The sequence below is a fragment of the Dipodomys spectabilis genome, unplaced genomic scaffold (genome assembly GCF_019054845.1).
Source record: "Dipodomys spectabilis isolate Male_0828 unplaced genomic scaffold, ASM1905484v1 ptg000141l, whole genome shotgun sequence".
Taxonomy (NCBI): Eukaryota; Metazoa; Chordata; class Mammalia; order Rodentia; family Heteromyidae; genus Dipodomys; species Dipodomys spectabilis.
Genome location: NW_024870818.1, coordinates 1,177,501 through 1,197,342, shown reverse-complemented (window position 1 = coordinate 1,197,342; position 19,842 = coordinate 1,177,501). Strand labels below are relative to the sequence as shown.

At 40.0% G+C, this 19,842-nt stretch overlaps 1 protein-coding gene across 4 annotated transcripts in view; it reads left to right on the top strand.

Annotated features, from left to right (window-relative positions):
- The window catches only part of Meis1 (Meis homeobox 1), a 148,083-nt gene that overhangs the window by 7,231 nt on the left and 121,010 nt on the right, over positions 1 to 19,842 (top strand). For 2 of the 4 annotated variants that reach the window (XM_042691238.1, XM_042691240.1), the window contains exons 6-7: positions 865 to 1,011; positions 12,055 to 12,126. In XM_042691238.1, coding sequence (XP_042547172.1) covers positions 865 to 1,011; positions 12,055 to 12,126 — 219 coding nt within the window. The remainder of the gene's footprint in view (positions 1 to 864; positions 1,012 to 12,054; positions 12,127 to 19,842) is intronic. The other 2 variants (XM_042691239.1, XM_042691242.1) reach the window with 1 other exon arrangement.

The window sequence follows — 19,842 nt, the reverse complement described above, 5'->3', positions numbered from 1 at the left end:
CCTTCACACTCAAGAAAGGGTGTGGGATAACTTGATTTTGCTAGCTGTTCTATAAATCTCAGCAATAAAAACTTAATGCATTGTAATTCAAACTAACATTAAATTGCCAGTGTGTGGGGGTTTCTTGTGAATTTTTGCATATCAGTGATGCCCAGGGCTTGCAAGAGTCCTCTTTACTTATGCCTAAATATTTGGAATCTTCTTTCTTTCTTTCTTTCTTTCTTTCTTTCTTTCTTTCTTTCTTTCTTTCTTTCTTTCTTTCTTTCTTTCTTTCTTATCAGATAAATTTGTGGCTATAGATTTCTTTTCATATTATGAGTACTGGAACCTTGATTTCTTTCTTTCTTTTTTTTTTAAAAGAAGTATCCCAAAAATATGCTCCTTCTGGGTAGACACACTAATTATTATAAATGTCACAGGGACTTGAGTTGTCAGACATACATACATATGCACATACTATGTCACCACAGAACAGGTTCTTTAGAGATTATGTGTAGACACTTTGGAAAAGGATTTATGATAAAGTAACGGGGTGAAATTAAATAGTTTACCTTAAATGTCACCTACGCAGGTCACCTCTCTAATGGCCACAGCCCCGGGAGCAGATGAATTTAACACGGGTGTTGAATATGTTGTAGCCTGTGAATCATCTTGTCACTGTCAATTTTCTGGGATATCTCTATTTTGCAAGAAAAGAAAGTTATTCCTAATTCTGGATGCATCTGGGGGTCTCTGGAGGACAATTGACTTGTGTTTCCCTTATTTAGAAGTTTGGGTCTCACAAGGGGGGTGGATTGCACTTGTCAATGTCACTTACACACTCTTGATTATATTTCCATTTTTTTTATTTCTGTCATAATGTAGGTACACGAATTATGTGACAATTTCTGCCACCGGTATATTAGCTGTTTGAAAGGGAAAATGCCTATCGATTTGGTGATAGATGATAGAGAAGGAGGATCAAAATCAGACAGTGAAGATATAACAAGATCAGCAAATCTAACCGACCAGGTATGCACTTTTCAATTTCAACATCCCTGGAAAAAAATTTGTATGCATATTGCTTGCTGGGTCACTACCACCTCCTTTTATTATTTGCATATGATTAAGTCCCTTTTAGATACATTTCCATCGAAATGAAAATTTTTGAATAATGTGGCTATTATTGCTTCATTAAGGCTGGCTCTGAGATTCGACCTGGAGAGATGAGCTTGTAAAAAGCTTTGCCGGCAAACTTGACCTGTTTCTTGTCGCTTTTAATTTTTGTCTTTATTTTATTTACCCTCTATAATAATGGGAGTGTTAACTGCCAGTGACTGCCTCGATTGTCGGGCTTTGTTCATAAGCATTTCCCCCCTCTATCTTGAAGAAAAGAAAAGTGTAGGGTCTGCTTATTTCTTATTTTATTAGGAATAAATCCAAGATAGGTGGTCTAAGATAGACAGGGAGGGTTTGAAATCTAGCAAATGCTGGCTATTTTCTCCCTGTCTGTACGGTTCATTAGCCTGTCTTGTCAGTTTTCCTCAGCCGAACGCTTCTAGACCTCACTGAACATTGCTTTGTGCGATGTTCGCTGCAAGCTCGCCCATTTTATTGTACTTAATAGAAAAAATAAGACCAGGCCGAGGTTAGATAAACAGATAAATATGGACTTTTCTCCTCCTCCTTTCCACTTGTCCTCCAGCTGGTATGTGGTCTGGGGCCCTCTGCATTGGCAGCTTTTGGAAATGTCAGCTTCTGAGACACCCTGGCAGCTCCTGGGTGTGGAGGGTGGGGGCGCTCACTGCTGCCTGGCCCTTGGCTCTCCCTCCACCTCCAGATCCTCCCTCCAGACCATTCTTCCTCTGGGTTGCTAAGTAGGGACGACTTTTATTTGGAGTTCCTGGGGAGAAGGGAGATCTCTCTCTCTCTCTCTCTCTCTCTCTCTCTCTCTCTCTCTCTCTCTCTCTCTCTCTCCCTCTCTCCCTCTTCCCCCCCCTCTCTGTCACCCCGACGCCACCGTTGGTTCCCATTTCCCCCCTTTCTTTCCAGCCTCTGTGTCTCTGGATTGGTCCAAATGAGTTGCGGGGGGGGAAAAATGCAATGAAAGTGAAAACGTGAGAAGTGAGTGAGATGAAACAGGGCCTGGGACAGCTCTGTTGCGAATTATTGCAAGGAGTCTCGAGATTTGGGGAGCAGCCTCCTCTAACCCCCTCCGCATATAAGTGAAGGCCTAGAGTTTCTCTTTCATACTTGGCACGTGAGGCCCTTCTTGGGAGAAGTGATCAGCCAGCCTTTCTTTGTTAAGCCAAGGGCCAGCTACTCCTCATAGTTTTCCTTTGCAAGTTCTACCATGATCACTGTTGGCTAGCTTCCGTCTTGAAGAGCCCTGACAAACTTCACTTTTTGGTCTAATCTTAAGGTTTTCCTTCTCCTCAAATTATCTTTCAAATAAATAAATAAATACCCTGCTTGAATATGCAACCCTGCAACCCAGGCTGAATTCCTTCCTGGCTCTGGGAGAAGTGCGGGAAAGCAGTGCTTTAAAAGCGCCAAATTCTCCAGATCTTTAACTCGCCTATTCGGCGAGTTGCAAACTTTCTTGGCGGTGCACTGGGCTGGGTTTGTGTCATCCCGGCGCGGGGGAGCCCAGGTTGCGCGCAGACTGTGGAGGCTGAGTAAGGGGTCCAGTCCCTGAGCTGTTAAATGCAGATTCCTCCCCGGAACCCTAGGGTAGCTGCTGTTGAGTAAAAATTGTAATCCAACAAGCCTAACTAGAAAATGGGATTCTAAAAGCTTCGGAGTGCTGGGTATGTAAAGCTATTTGAGCAAATTACAAGAATCGCTTGGGGGCACGAATGAAATCAACACTTTAATTGCCTCCAAGATGAAGATTTATACCCCGTTTTCGCAACGAATCATTATTTTATTCAAGTCAAAGGTAAAAGAACCAAAGGTGTTTGGAGTGCTCTTGGGGAGAAGGGATAAAACGATTGATAGAACATCACGGAATTCTTCCTGTACTTCTTCGGTAAAGTTTTGATACCCGCTTCCCTTAATTGGAGATATACAGACTAGTGTATCATCGAATTGGGTGAAAATTCGTGTTGTATGCTGGCTTCCTACCTGTTAAAAAAAGAGAGCGAGAAAAAAGATAAGCAGGCTATCTGGTCCCCGACGTTTGAAGGTGGGCTTTGCAGCCTCGCATGGGCTCCTGGCGCTGTTGGGTTGTGAAGCGGACTAGCTCTTGTGATCCCGCATCCAGATTTCATTTGATCTAAGGGCAGCAAACCAAAAGTTAGTCCTAATTATGGTGAGGTTCCTGAGAGTCAGGATCTGGTGTTTCTGGACTGGTTGTAGAGAGAGGGGCGCGGAGTGGAGCGCACGCGGTACGGTGCCTGGATACTCACTGGCTCTCCTCCCCTAGGGGAGTAGAGAATAAAGTTCGAGGCATCTGGGCCGCCCTGTGGGCTTCAGTTCTCTAGACTGGAGCCTGAGGCAGGGGCTCCCAAGAGGGGGCAGTGAACCCCTAGTGGGGTGCCCTGGGGCCAGGCTGAAAGGGTGGCCTCTCCACCTGTCTCTGTCCGCGCGCAGCCCGCAGTCAGATTGGGCCTAGCAGCAGGTATGCTCTGGGACTTGACGCTTCAGGTATGGCGAGAGTGCTGGGCCTCGTTAGCTCATTAACCCCTCTGTCTCTAGGGCCTGCAGGCAGCACGGTTTATTTTATTTTCCTCCCCCCTCCCCGCCCTACTTTGAAGGGCGCTCGGGCTGCCAACTGCGTAGGGATCTGGGATCGACGACTTTTGAGGTTTCTCGGAGTGCTAAATCGGCGGAAATCCACTTGGCCTTGTAAAGTCCGTAGGGTTGAGTCTCATTATTATTATTATTTATTATTATTTTTTGGTATCAGATGAAGACACAGGAGAAGCCTCCTCCCCCTTTTTTCGGCATTCCTCGCTCCCGGGGTGTTGGAGGCCATCTGGAGGTCCCCTGGCCTGAGAGCCGTCTCTCACGGTCGCAGGCCTCCTGGCGCCCTCTCCCGACGGCCGCGCTCCTGGCTCGGCACGAGCCCTCCCGACGGCCCGCAGCTACCCGCGGGGGTCTTTCCTGCCGCAGAGTGGCTCGAGGACCTGGCTGAGACCCGGGAGTGGACCAAAAGTGAGATAATCTTGCGAGGCATCCAGACCAGGCTTCGGCCTGGTTGGCACCAGGGGAAGAATGCTAGTCCAGGGGAGGCAGGGCGCGTGATTGAGGGGTCCGTGGTGGAAGAGAGAGCGTCCAGAGGGTGAAGCACAGACCCTGGGCACCCAGAGGCTCCTTTGTAGGCCGCACTCCAGGAAAGAGCCGTCGCCCTCCACCCTTGGGGTGTCTGTTGCTCGTCCTTCCGGGAATCTAAATGTTTTCAACTCCAAGAACCGAAGGGAAGAGTGGAGAGAGAAGCAGAGTCTCTAGGTCCCCAAGGTCGCCTCCTGGGGTCGTCTAGCTGGTTCCTGGCCAGTCCAGATTAGCTGGGCCTATGCTGGGGTATTAGCAGCGGCCCCACTTCTTCCCCGGAGGAAAGAGAAGCCGAGAGATGGTCCCTTTGGATTACAGTTTTATTCAACAGCAGCTCTCCAGGGGCACCTCGTCTGAATCTGCATTTAACAGCTCCCGGGTCGGGGCTGCCCGGCTGTGCGCGGCGCCCTGTTGCATGTTAATCCAGATTGGCCTCTGACGTCTGGGGAGAAGTAATGTGACGCTCGGAGATTGGACCGGAAAGCCGTGCTCACCGGGGCAAGTTAAATGCCAAGTGCTGCTGGGATCCCAGGGGTGGGGGTGGGGGGGTCATGGGGTGGGAGCTGAGTGGATAAAAGGGGGGCGGCCGCCCAGGCCACGCTGCCCGAGAAGTGGCTAGAGCCCCGGATCTGGGGGGAAACTTGATCCTTTGGATCCCAGGGCGCCTCCTTCCCAAATGGGCTTGGGAAATTTGGAGGGCGATTGTGTTTTATTTCCAAAGATTGGGATGTTGTTTCTAAGACATAGTTTGAAGGTACTTAAACTTGACGGAAATTGCAGCCGGCCCTCGCCCCCGCCCCCCATGGTGTGAAGATTCATCCTAGTGAAATTTAAGTCTTGTCCTAGAGAGGTGTCAAGGTAAGGGACAACCTTAAGTCCCTCATGGATTGAATCTCTTTCTTTAGGAAAAATCAGAAGAGGCTAGTGGATATTTTACGAATCCTAGAACCCTCTGCAATACATTTTCAGCCTAAAACAAACAAAAAAACCAACCTTTTTGTTTTTTTTAAAAGCAATTTGTTTCTAAATACCTCTATTGGGATACATCTTATTTAAATTTTAAATGTTTCATAGGTCTCACTTACTGACTTAATCTCGAACCTCTAACTGTATCCAAGCCTTGCAAGTGATGGGGTCTTAGCATCATCTAACTTTAGATTGTTGTGGGTCATGTGGCTTATTCTTAATTCCTTTTTTTAAAAAAATGTCAAAGGGAAATTATGGCAGGATTCTCTATAATGATTAAATAATAAGGTGCTGACTGCTTGTCACTACACTGGCTAATTGGATCTTCACTCCAGGCCCGTTATTGCTTAGTATCCTTTGAATTAAGTTACTTGTTTACCAGGTGTGTTTTTATTGGTACTTTCTGGTTAGCTTTTAATGTGTATTTATGTGTGAACTTCAGAGGAGAGGGATATACTGATGCTAAATAAGGGCACTTAAAATATTTTGGAAAACAATGAGAAAAAAAGCACAGGGTCTATGCAAAATAGTATTCATTCCAGTGTACAAGATCACTAGGTGCTAATAGTGCAAATATTACTCTTATCCGTTTTCATAGTTTCTAGTTCCCTCTTTCTCTTTCTCTCTCTCCCTCCTTCTCTCATTTCCCCCTTTATCTCCCTCTCTCTGTTTCTCTTCTTCTTTCTCAGTGGAAGTCCCCAGTGCAAGTTGTATGGTTAATGGAAAGCAATGATACTAATGCTACTTTGTACAAAGTAAAACCCCATAACAGCAACTATTGTTCAGTGATTTAACTAGCTCTGTGGCAATAGGTCACTCAAATAGCAATCCTTCTCTCACCAGAACGACTCCATTGCTCATCATTTAGAAGGATATAGGGTAGTTGTGTGTACCATAACCATCGGTTCTAACTTACAGACTCATATTAGGAAATGTGGAAAAGCTTAAAAGTAGAGGAAGAAGAAAAGAATGAGAAAGAAGTAAAGGATTTGAACGTAGGTTCTGTTTTCAAAAAGAATAACTGATAAGGATATATACATATATCCACATCACTGCCTAACTTTGAAAATAAATTTTGAATCATCAATGTTTTCAAACACTCATATGTAAAAAATTTTAATAGTCCAAAACATTTAAAACACAACTGCTGCTGGGCAATTGAAAGAAAATTACACACCCCAATTCCATTCTTTCAAGAAAAAAAGTAACTATTTGTGGGACCAGAGAAGAAACATATTTATTAAGGTCAAGCAAACAGGCCCACTAACTAGCCTTCCTGTAAAGGTGGAGTTGGAGAAACTGAAGAGTGCATAACAAATTATTAAGACACTTGACATAACTGAAAATATTGTCACCATGAAATAATGTTTTTCACTACAACAATATTTTCTTATGAAATGCGAACATGCTAATTGTGAAATTCTGAAGTATTTAACTTGGTTTTGTTTTTTGCATGGCACTGGGGATCCAATCCTAAACAAGTGCTCTATACCACTGAGCTGCAATCCCCCAGCCCTAAAAGTTTTAATCAATGAACACTTAATCATCAAACACAACCCAAGTATGTATTGAAAAACTTCTGGAGGAAAGTAGGCATATAGCCAAATTTCTATGGGGCCTACCAGGGAAATGATAAAAAAAAAATGAACATGAAATAAGACTTCCTTTAAGAAGGTCTATAATTCAATATTATTTGACTCTACTGTCAGGGAAATAGTTGAAGGATAGTAAACTGATATGGTGCTCAGTCATTTTTGTTACATAGTCTTAAATGTTTGCCACTGTAGCTTTTTCTTGGCCTCTTTTCGATTCTGATATCTGTCATATTTGTATCAAAGTAATGCTTGAATTTATGTTATGACTGAAACAATTTTTTCTGTCTAAGTGGAAAAGACTAATATTTCAAAATTAGATCAAAATTATGGGAAAGTGTTCTTTTACAAATAAAGAAATAAAATGCATGTGACCCTGTTTATCTGATGGTTGTACAGATGTCAAGCCCAAAGGTTTTCAGAATTTCAAGTAAAAGAATACTGCTGTAAATCACGTCAATCTTAGGGTTCTTAACTCAGCAGGAAATATCAGGACATAATACCTATTTAAAAAGTTAAGGGGTAGAGGGATAACAGTAACCCAGTGGTAGGACATGTGGAAGGCCCGGGTTCAACCTCCAGGACTACAAAAGTCAAGAAAGTTTTTTGAATAAAAAAAAAAAAAAGAAAACTAAAACACATAAGTTTTAATGATAGTTTCAGATTTTGTTTTAAAATTTTATAGTTATTATTAAGGTGTTATACAAAGGGGCTACCGTTTCACAAGTCAAATACTGAGTACATTTCTTTTTTGGACAATGGCACTCTGTAATTTCTGATCTTGGCTTTTAGGACTCAGTAAATTATAGAGAGACCTTAGTCATTGACTTCTTCTTTTGGGGTACACTACCATCCTTAACATCTGTAAATGAACCTTGCATATATGTAATCAAGAAGATGGTTATATCTAGGTAGTCTAAAAGATAAGAGTTTCACTATATTCTAAATTTAACATGCAATGATTTCAGGAGTATGGAATTTAAGAAAGCTTTAAACAGGCTATCCAGGAAATATACCTATATTGGACAATTGCTAAATGTCCTACACTTATAAATTTGACATTTTAACAAATGATATAAAGGATAATGTGTGAAATAAGCAAGGATATGTTCATTGCAATATTTTTGGTAGACTCCAGTCTCAATTAGTTTAATACATTCAAATGCACAGAATTAAAACAATTGGCAAACACTTTACAAGACTCCCTCTGAACTCTTTTGCCAAATCTCATTTCTTAGTCTAGAAAATGTGTTCTCGTTAAAGAAAAATATAAGTGTGCAAATCTTTGAAAATTATTTTATATTTCTTGACTTCTTGGTTCAGATTTCCTAAAAAATGACTAAAACCTACTATAAAGAGTTTATTTTCTGGCGAAAGAGGCTGTTTTCTAGATTTATTGAAATTATACACCTGTTGTTTATTGGTATTATAAGTAGATGTAGTCAAATATGAATTGTAGTGAGAACCATAATAGTAACTTCTTATGAAGGGAAATCACTACAGCTTTTCCATGACATATGCACCACTGAGTATAGCTAAACTATTGGAGGATAAATAAGTTGTGAAAATAAATTTTATATTATTTATAATTCTCAAGAAATATATTTCTACTACTGAGTCTTCCCTGGACACTTAGACTCCACTTACAATTAATAGAATTTGCATTGACAAGGTAAAGAAACTAGAGTAAACAATGTAATAATTCTCTATGAAACTTAAGTCATTCTTCTACAGAAAAGAAATCCTGTTACAACTTTGGTTTACTAAGTAAAACTTTTTAAGGGACCACAACTGTTTATTCATTTAGGAAGATTAAGTAAAAAAATTGTAATCATGATACTTTATTTCCCATTTTTTCAAGATATAATGTCTTAATTTTTATAACAAGTTTAAACATATGGGATTTTGAATCGGTATTTCTGATAGAAATCTAATATTTTCAGTGATATTATAATATCACTGAATATTGATCTAATATCAATATATAACAACATTCTAATAGTAGTACATGACAACATAAGCAACTTGTGATTGTTTTCTATTGCTCATGGATTTCCATGTCTATAGATTTTTTTCCCTCACACTTTACAAGGTAGAATGTTTATTCTTAACTGCAAAGATCTGGATTGTTAATTATTGTATAGAAAGGTAGAACTACAATTCTTTCTTTTCCTTATCACTTTGTGAGTTTTTTCTCACTATTTTATGAACAATGAAAATCCCATGTCTGAGCTTTAAGCTTGAACTAGTTTTCTAGGTCTTATTTCCTATGATAGTACCTTGTGAATTGTTACTCATATGTGCGTTTGTTTTCTCTGAAATGAAGTTAATTGTTCCTTTAGAACAGGAATGGATAGAGACCAAAAGTCATCAAATATTCCCAACCTGTGCCTTACAATTAGGTGAAAAATTGAGAGCTTGTTATTCTTACTTGCTTTCCCTAGGGCTATGAACACTTGATAGAAAGATCCACATCAGCCCTTTTGAGCTCTTCCTCTGAAAGCTTAAAGGTGTTTTCAGTGACTGTGTTCTTAACTGATAGTCCATATTTGGTCCCAGCTCTCCATGATTAGCATTTTATTCTGAATTTGCATTCACATTATGTCCCATAGAACCTCTTTAAAGCAAAGTTGTTTTTATGACTATTAGGAAACTTCTTTAAAAATGTATTCGAAACGGAAAGAGTAAGAACTTATTTGACAACAAAACTCCTCTTAGTGTCCTTATAACTGTTTGGATGTGATCAACATTAACTCAATTTGATAGACAAGCTATAATTAACTCTAACCTATACTGTTTTCTGTTATTCAGAATTATTCCTTAGTGAGTTGAAAACTTAATTTCAGATAGAATGGTATCTGATGCCTGAGATTCTTAAGTATATTTACACTATTTACATGAAATGGAATGTTTGTCTACAGGGCCTCAAGAGGGACTTGCTTCTTGGAGGTAGATTAACAATTTTTAAAATGCAAAGTTATAGAATACTAACTAGAGCAGGTGAAGTCTTGATTAAGATATATTTTTTTCTTTCTATTTACTGCAAGGTTGAAATTATTCTTCCTAAAGCAAAAGACACTAATTTTTGAACATGTCATTTTAAACCTAGTTATTGCAAGAATGATGAAAACTAACAACGTAGCAGGGAAATTTAAAAAGTAATGTAAAATAGGCCAGGCACTATTTGCTATGATGGTCCAATAACAGCAAGTGAACCTGAGCATCTAGGCTTTAGTTAGGACATTGCCATGGTTGTTGGCTTTACCTAGATCTGAAGTTGTCTTCAAATTTGCTCTGAAGAAATTTTCAGTGCAGAAATTTTGTGATACTTGTTATGAAACATCATATTTATTTGAAATTGTTCATTCCCAAGAGACTTACTATCTTGAGTAACCATGCAGCTTTTCTCTCTTGTGAGTAGTTCAGATAAATGTATTATTTATTTACATTCTATCATATACATTATTTATGGGAATTATGCTACAACTCTACTTGGCATATGGAAGTTTTCTTTGTGGCACAGAGGTGGCATCTGTGCCCCAAATGGTACATCTTTAAGTAGATAATAAGGGTTACCATCAATGTACTCTCATCTCTCAGAGCTGTCTTGTATTTATGCTTCCTAGTTCCAGAGGCAACAGCCTGTTGCTATTTTCATTTTAATTGTCATCATTTTCTTGGCTGTAGCTATGAACAAAGAGAATCGGGAATTTTGCATAATTGATCTTAATGATAAATTAATGTTTTAGTGAAAAGATTTTGAGTAATAGGATCATTTAACTCTTTCCTTTCTGTGAAGATATTTTCTCTGACCCTAAGGTGTGCCCAGATTTTCCCAGGAATATTTATTGTTCATGGAATTTTTAACACTGGTCCTGTAATTGGTGGCTCGGTCTATTGTTTGTCATATCTGGAGATTTTTTTTTTTACAAGCTGTATTCAATCTCAAAATCACCAAGAAAATACTAGATTCATTGTGTCCTGAGCTTCCTTGCACAAAATGAGACATGAGGGCAATGTGTATCCTGTACATACCAAGTGTATTGTTGGTTTTCAAATGTTTTTATTCTAAGAATTATTCAGAACCAGTAACCGTCTGCATTTTAGTGCATATAAACATTATATGCTAGAATTTGGGATTGTAGAAATGTGATTTTATTTTCCCATGCCAGTTAGGTGCATTGTTCTTCCCTCCACTGTTGAGACATTCTAAAGGTTTGCTTGCCACCCAGACGGTGTGGGTTTTTTTTTGGGGGGTGGTGGTGGTCTAATGCTTGTTGAGGGTAGGTAAAGAACATACTAATAGAAAAAAAAAGAGGAGAATAAAGCACCAACATCAATTATGGGCCTTATCTTAGCGTATAATCTACTTATAATAGTGCAAATACTCTGTAACTGTGAAGCAGTATGAATAAGACCCAGCCCTTGGGCATAGGTGAAGAGTAACATTTTGATTCATGGTCTTTCCTAAAAAAGTGAACAATACTTACAATTTTGTTGTTGGTTTCTAGGTTAAGTACCTCAAGATATAGAAAACTTGGCCATTCTAGAAACTTAAAATTAAATTTGGGGGGCTGGAAAGGTGGCTCAGTGGTAGAGCACTTGCCTTGCATGCTTGAGGCCCTGGGTTCGATTCCTCAGCACCACATAAGAAAAAAGTCGGAAGTGGCGCTGTGGCTCAAGTGGTAGAGTGCTAGCCTTGAGCTGAAGAGATGAGGGACAGCGCCCAGGCCCAGAGTTCAGACCCCACGACCGGACCCCCCAAAAAAAAATTAAAAAAAAATTAAATTTGGGATGCTTTGAGAAAGTCCTACTTCATGATCTTATCCAAGATAATACAAGAGAGGAATAATCTCCCATCTCTGACTTTAACAGTCAGAGCTTAAAGATTTAGAAATCCTTGAGGAATAACAGATGCTTCAAAAAAATCATTGAGAATATAACAGTTAGAGGTGCTTCTTAAAACTCCTAAGGAAAGGAGAGGATACTGTAAAACATACATTATTGCTAATTATCAGTGTAAAGCAATAGGTAAAGTAACTTTCCAATGATTCTTTTATCCAAAACACAGTGCTACCAGGTAGGAAAATAAAACAACACTGCATATTGGCAAGCTTTTATCCTCCTCATATCGAAATTGTGAATTTTCTGCTTTGAGAGTAGAAAAGATAAAACTTCCAAAATACTTGACAAAGAACAACTAAGTGTGCTGATTGCAACTTTCAATCACACACCCTTTCAGGCAGGCGGTGTCCCAGGGATGTACAATTTAGAGTCAGAACATTCGTGCTTGAACCTAGACTGCTATGAGAAGGTAAGTCACTTCCCCTTGGTGGTGAGTCTGTTTCATAGTCTGTCAAATGAGAGATAATAATAGTAATAATAGTCTCTTCACTGAATTACTATAAGAACTGCATAAGGGCATTTGTGAAGCATTTAGGATTGTGCTCACTCCTGTCACCACATTGAGCACTAATTAAATAACTTTGTTTTTCCTGTCCATTTCGGAAAAAAGGAATTGGATTTGGGGAGGAAACACTAGGTACTGTTGTTTATAAAGAATTTTGGAGCTCTTAAAAAAATGTCACTATAATCCTTAATATGAGGGGTTTGCTATTATTCAGATTTTATCATCGTGTAAAAAGAAACAAGAGCTGGGCACTGGTGGCTCATGCCTGTAATCCTAGCTACTCAGGAGGCTGAGATCTGAGGATCATGGTTCATAGCCAGCCTGGGCAGGAAAGTCCGTGAGACTCTTATCTCCAATAAACCACTAGAAAACTGGAATGGGCTCTGTGTCTCAAGTGGTAGAGCACTCGCCTTGAGTTGAAGAGCGCAAGGACAGCGCCCAGGCCCAGAGTTCAAGCCCCACAAACGACAAAAAAAAAGAAAAAAAAAGGAAACAGGAAAGCGTGGTGGCATATTCTTGTAATCCCAGTATTTGGGAGGATGAGGCAGGAAGATCTTGAGTTGAAGACCAGCCTGGCCTATATAGGAAGACCTACCCTCAAACAACAACCAGCCTCCAACCAACCAACCAACTAAACAAATAAACACAAAGAAACTATCCTCAGCCATATTTCTGAGTCAGTACAGCAACTTTCTGAAGATGCATGATTAAGGTAAAAGTCAAATGAAGCTATGTGCAGACCTTGATGAGAGTTCCTCAAATGCCCTGCCTCCTCCTGCCACCCAGAATATGGGTCACCTTGATTCTCGGTTGCTCACAGGGTCTTGATAGCTACTTATACTAAGGAGACAATGTTTTTTGAAGGATGGGATGTTCTTTTTGCTAGGATGTTTGTGGTTGGAAGTTGTTTTATGTAAGACACTAGAGTTTATTTTATCTTAATTTGTTTGCAGAAGCCTAAAACAAAGTTTCAAATAGAAAGCAAGCTGTCTTTTAAAATGGATTTTTAGAACACCAGGTAAACTGACATATAATTTATTGATCTTCTTCCACTGCTAAGTAGAAATAATAAAAAAAGAACTAAAATGTAAAAGAAATCCCTTAGCAGATCAATGAAGAAGGTTTGAAAAATATTTCAAACTATTTGGAAATATTTTTAACTATTTGGAAATACAGTAGCACTAGTTGGAGTAGGGTTTTGCTTATTTGTTTGAGTGAAACTTGAAAGTCTATTTACTTTGTACAGCTTGTAGGTATGATTTTAGGATCAAAATACATATCATTGTTAAAATCTTGAAATATAGGAATATATTTGATTAGTATAATGCCCTTTGTAATACAACAGCATAGATAAGAGAAAGATTTATGCCGGGCGCTGGTGGCTCACGCCTGTAATCCTAGCTACTCAGGAGGCTGAGATCTGAGGATCGCGGTTCAAAGCCAGCCCGGGCAGGAGAGACCGTGAGACTCCTATCTCCAATAAACCACCAGAAAACCGGAAGTGGCATTGTAGCTCAAGTGGTAGAGCGCTCGCCTTGAGCTGAAGAGCTGAGGGACAGCACCCAGGCCCAGAGTTCAAGCCCCATGACCGACAAAAAAAAAAAAAAAAAAAAAAGAGAAAGATTTATTTATTGACATTTATTTATTCATTTATTTGTGGTAATACTGAAGCTTGAACTCATGGCCTGAATGATGTCCCTGAATGTGTTGTTCAAGGTTAGCACTTTACCACTTGAACAACAGCTCCATTTATAGCTTTTTGGTAGTTAATTGGAGATGTGCACACTGCCTTGGAATCATGATGCTCAGACCTCAAACTCTTGAGTAGTTACGATTAAAGGTGTGAGACACTAGTACCCATCTATTTTACTTTTTCTTGTGCCAGTCTGGGGCTTGAACTCCTGGCCTAGGTGCTATCCCTAAGCTTTTATGCATAGTACTCTATCACTTTTAGCGTGTGTGTGTGTGTGTGTGTGTGTGTGTGTGTCTGTCTGTCTGTCTGTCTGTCTGTCTGTGTGTCTGTGTGCCTGTGTATGTGATTTATTGGAGATAAGAATCTCATGGACTTTTTAGCCTGGGCTGGATAGCTCTACTTCTGGCTTTTTGGTGATTACTTGGAGATGCTCAGGCTGGCTTTGACCTGCAATTTCCAGATCGCAGCCTCCTGAGTAGCTAGAATTACAAGTCTGAGCCACCAGTAACCAAAGTATTTACTTTGAGACAGAGTCTCACTCTGCTGCCCAGACTAGTCTTGAATTCCTAGGCTTGTTCTCCCACATAGCTGGGACTATGGGGGTGTTTATTACCAGGCCTGGCTCCTACAGGAAAGATTATTAAAATATAAATGCTTCTACTAAGACATTTTTAGTGCAATCAGGCTTTATTTTTTCTTCTCTTCATGAGATTGTGTTCCACAGCATACTACTTAGTAGAATTTGAACAATCAGTGCACTTGAACAGTTTCTAAATTGCTCATCCACTCTGTGTTCTGTGTTACTTTCCAGTTTTCCAGTTTGGGTTGTCAATACTTGTCAATTGCTTTTCATTGTAATTATTCTTTCCCTCTATAATTTGTGTGCTATGTGCCTCATGTAGAAATCTGTTACCTTCTTAGACCACAGTGGAACGCATCACCAGGGGATGATAGGAGCTTTGATTCCAGTAGTAGAAGAAAATGGGCAAAATTTAATCACGGATCCTTGGATTTTATCCAGAAAGCTTTTGAAATATTTTGGGTATACTTGTTCATCTATAGATGAAACATTATTGATCTTTAAACTACTTGGATGGATTAGTTAAACTGTGCAGATCTATCACCTGCGAATATTAGAGTTGAGAACTAAAAGTAGCAAGCAGTGAGAATGCAGGACTTTCAGAGGCATAGACAGAATGACCCATGATGCTACATCTGAGCTAATTTTTGCCCTCCGTGCCTACCATAGCAGTCAGCCTCCAAGTAGTGAGAGGAAAAAGAATTGTGGACATTTTCAGGAGTTTGGGCAATGTATTTCATGGATCAGTAATATGTATGTATATATATGGAATATATGCATATGCATGCATATATAAACATATATATGTGGAATTTAAAGTATATATACATACGCACACCATATATATATATGTATAATTTGCCTTGTCATTCAAGTCCTCTCTGTCACCTTTTTGGGGAGGGTGGGGGATACCAGTCCTGGGACTTGAACTCAGGGTCTATCTGTTGTCCCTTAGCCTTTTGACGTTCTGTTACTTAAGTGACACTTTTACTTCTGGCTTTTTGGTAATTAATTGGAGATAAGAGTGTCATGGACTTTCCAGCTCAGGCTGGCTTTGAACCAGGACCCATAGATCTCAGTATTACAGGCGTAGTATTAAAGGCATAAGCCACTAGTGCCTGGCTTCCACTACATCATTTTGTCTTTTGCCTCTAGCACATGAATGGGATGTGCTGCTGAGCATGGTGAGTGTGCACACATGTGCCTTTGTTGCTATGCATGCATGAGTGAATACGCATGTATACCTTTATGTACCAACCATCACTTGCCTGAACCCAGGCTTCAGCAATTTCTGGAACTCATACAATTACCGTGTGATAGAAAACTTTTCACTTAAAGATGAAATTACTCCTTTGAGAATTTTCACCAAAGGCAAAAAAGCACAAAAATCCTTTTCCTCCTCTCTATATGCCTCATTACACAGAGATAGAAGATTCAAGTTTTGAGAAATTATCATTTTGTAGGTTTTATTTGTGGTACGTGAGAACTGGGAAATATAGAGCTCAATTTAACAGATACTATCTTTGCCTCCACAAACTACCCACCGCTCCCATCATATATATGGTAATATCTAACCTATACATTATTTATGTAAATATTTAAGTACATATATGTGGAAGCGACACACCAGATTTGCTTAGCTGTTAAGGTTTTAGAAATCTTCCTCTCTTGATGCTGACTTAGACACATGCTGTGTGTGAGACTACTAGCTGGCACCAATGTGGTAAGCACCATACTTATGGAATGATTGGATAATAACAACACACATGTCTAGATTAAAAATCTTTAATGGCAAACTTGCTAGGGCTGGGACTATGAGAAGAGAAGTATAGTCTTAGTGAGAGCCACAGATCCTTAAAGATGATGGTGGATTTCATTGTCTTACCACTAATTTACCGCATGCCCTGAGTCACCAAAATGACCCCTCAGGCCTTTACTAAGTGGAGTAATAGACACATTTTATTCTGGCACTAAAATGGGGCTCAATAAGAACCCTGGCAGGCCTACCAGCTTGGCAAAGGTAAGGGGGTGGGGGAGGGGATAGGGAGGGGAATGAGGAACAGGATAGATGGTGAAAGTGGGATCAAGTATGTGGAGGAGGCAACCTGTCTCTCTGGAAAGTGAGGATGAGCCATCATTAGGGACCGCCTTGGGCACCTACCCATCTTCCCCCAGCATTAACAAATGCTTATTTCAGCAAGAGCACTAGAGACTTAGCAAAGGATTCCCTAAAACACTCCCTAAACTGTGAATGGGACCCTGGAATCCACAGCATGCAATCAAACTGAGGCACTAATTTGTGAATGCTTCAGGCATTTAAAAACAGCTAAAGACTAAAAAAAGACAACACAAACTATTTAAGTAAGAAGACAACACAAAGCAGACTGCCTGAATTTGTGTGTCAGACCAATTTTGCTTAATGATTTGCAAGGATATGTTTTATTGAGATCCCTGAAATAATTTTGCTCTCCGTATCTGAATTTTAAGTTAAATGGAAGTAGCCTAGAGGAAATACATTTCTGTGTGTGTGTGTGTGTGTGTGTGTGTGTGTGTGTGTGTGTGTGTGTGTGTGTGTGTATGTGTGTGTGTGCATGTGTACTGGTACTGGGACTTGAACTCAGGGCTTGAGCATTGTCCCTTAGCTTTTCTGCTTAAGGTTGGTACTCATCATTTGAGTCACAGCTCCATTTCTGGCTTTTTTGGGTGGTTAATTGGAGATAAGAATTTCATTGACTTTCCTTCCTCATACTTGTTGAGAAGATCTCAACCTCCTGAGTAGTTAGGATTATAGGTATGAATCACCTCCTCATCCTCTGCCACCTGGTAAGAACATATATACATATATACATGTATCTATATATGTATATATGGTTGTGGGACTTGAATTCAGGGCCTGGGCATTATCCTTGAGCTCTTTTGCTCAAGGCTAGCACTCTGAGCCACAGCTCCACTCTTGTATTTTTGACTAGTTAATTGGAGATAAGAGTCTCTGGGCTGGTTTTGAAGCATAATCTCAGCCTCCTGAGTAGCTTGGATTACTTGCATGAGCTACCTGCACCTGTCAAGAATATGTTTTGAAAGGATCAAATTTTTCCTGCTTTGTAGGTGCTCAATTAATGTTGGTGAAATGGGTTATATGGTTATATGGTTATGATTATTGAGCATATTCTAATGGGGGCCTTTAAGAATATTGTGAGGGGGGCTGGGAAGGTGTCTCAGTGGTAGAGCGCTTGCCTTGCATGCATGAGGCCCTGGGTTCGATTCCTCAGCACCACATAAGAAAAAAGAAAAAAGCCAGAAGTGGCACTGTGGCTCAAGTGGTAGATTGCTAGCCTTGAGCTGAAGAGCTGAGGGACAGCGCCCAGGCCCAGAGTTCAGGCCCCACGACCAGTCCCCCCCCAAAAAAAGAATATTGTTAGGGTTGTGAACTGAGCAGGCCTGAAATATTCATACATTAAAAAATTCTCCACATTTCTCATCCTCTGCTTCAAGTCCACACGTATATATGGAGCTGTTTCTCACTGCAGTACCTGCGTTCCCTGTCTCTTCCTTATTTCTCTGTGTATGGGTTTTTGTAGCCCTTTCTTGTGGATGGCATCATTGATTGAGAGGTGTGTGTTAGAAATCATGTTGGCTGATGTAATATGCTTCTAAGGATTATGAGAGAGAGAGAGGCTTTAGAGAGAGGTGAAAAGTGGAGAGGGAGGGTGTCATTAGCTATGGCTCTCATGGCAGTGTGTGAATGTGCTGTTCAGAAGTCCTTTCTACTGTGTCACAGGCGTGGTGTGCTTGTGTGCACGTATGGAGGCCATGTGTGGCTGTGAGATTGTGTCTGTGCATGACCGACCACTGTGTACCAGGACACAAGCCTCAGGTGACTAGCCCCTGCCTGGAGGGACAACACTGCTTGCTTTGGAGATGCACCATCTTCAGGCCACTAGGGGTCATTTACTGAAAAGACTGGTGATTTGAGAGAGGAAATGCACCTCCCCAAAGAGTACTTATGGATAGGTGCAGACTGACTTCCAATTTTGAACACTGTACTTACTTCATCAATCTCTTCAAAGCTGATCTCTTCAGCATCAAGATCATCAGGTTCCCTTTTTAAACTGGAACCAATAGGGTGGTGGTTGTTGTTTCTTTCTTTCTTTTTTTTCCTACTATCCTCAGCTCTCAGCTTCCTGAATAGCTAGGATTACAGGTGTTAGCAGCTAGCACTGAGTACCTTGGTAGAAATTTTTGTGGCTATTGTTTAAATTCTTTTTTCCTTTTTGCTTTTTTCTGATTTGGAAAGCATGATTCTGGCATCACTATGCTGTGATGAATGATCAACTGAGAAGAGTCATCCAAGTGCTTCTTTGTATACTCTAAAGTGATTTATAAATATTAGATATCAAATTAAAGTTGATGGGATAGACACAAACAAACCACCTATAAAATTATGTTATCCTAAGGTGACAAGAAGATCAGTTTGCATTCCTTGAGCACACACCAGCTGGGAGATAGCTGTTTAAGTGGCCAGCTCAGGTTCACCATTCTATCCAGAAGGCCTATAACCACAATCCACCTGGTTAGGTCTTCCAGGGTTGACTTGGCCAATCTGTGTGGTTCTATTAAGAGTTATTATGGCTCTCAATCATTGAGTACTTGCTCTATGCCTGGCAACTTATATATGTTATGTGTACAAGAGAGCATTTTATATGCCCTTTTCTGAATTAACCACTAAGAATTACAGACTTGTCTAAGACCATGTACATGGTACAGCTAGGTTTTATAAAAGAATATGTCTAGCTTTACATTTAACTTTTTAAAATATATATTATATTATATATAATATATTTAATATTATATGTTCCTGTGAATGCAAATATATGAGATAGGTTTAGATTTTACAAGTCTCTTTTAGATGTTTTATGATGCTTAATAGAAGAGTTCACAATATCAGGTAACAACAAAGTGACTATCTCTATTACTTAAGCTATTCATTCATTCAAAAATATATTTGAAGCTGAGCACTGGAGCTCATGTGTATAATTCTAACTAGAAAGCTAATATCTGAGTATCATGGTTCAAAACCAGTCTGGATCAGAAATTCCATGAAACTTTTATCTCCAACTAACCACCAAAACCTGGAACTCTATCACTTGAACACAAAAGCTAAGGGCAGTGCCCAGGCCTTAGTTCAAGTCCCTGTACCAGCACATATATGTAGTGTATGTACATATATGCACGCATGTATACACATATACACATCCATAAACATCCATATTTCAGTTTCGGCGTTTTTGTAGATATAGTGATGGGTAAGATTTAGTCCAAAACGTTCATAGCATTGAGTTGTAGACAG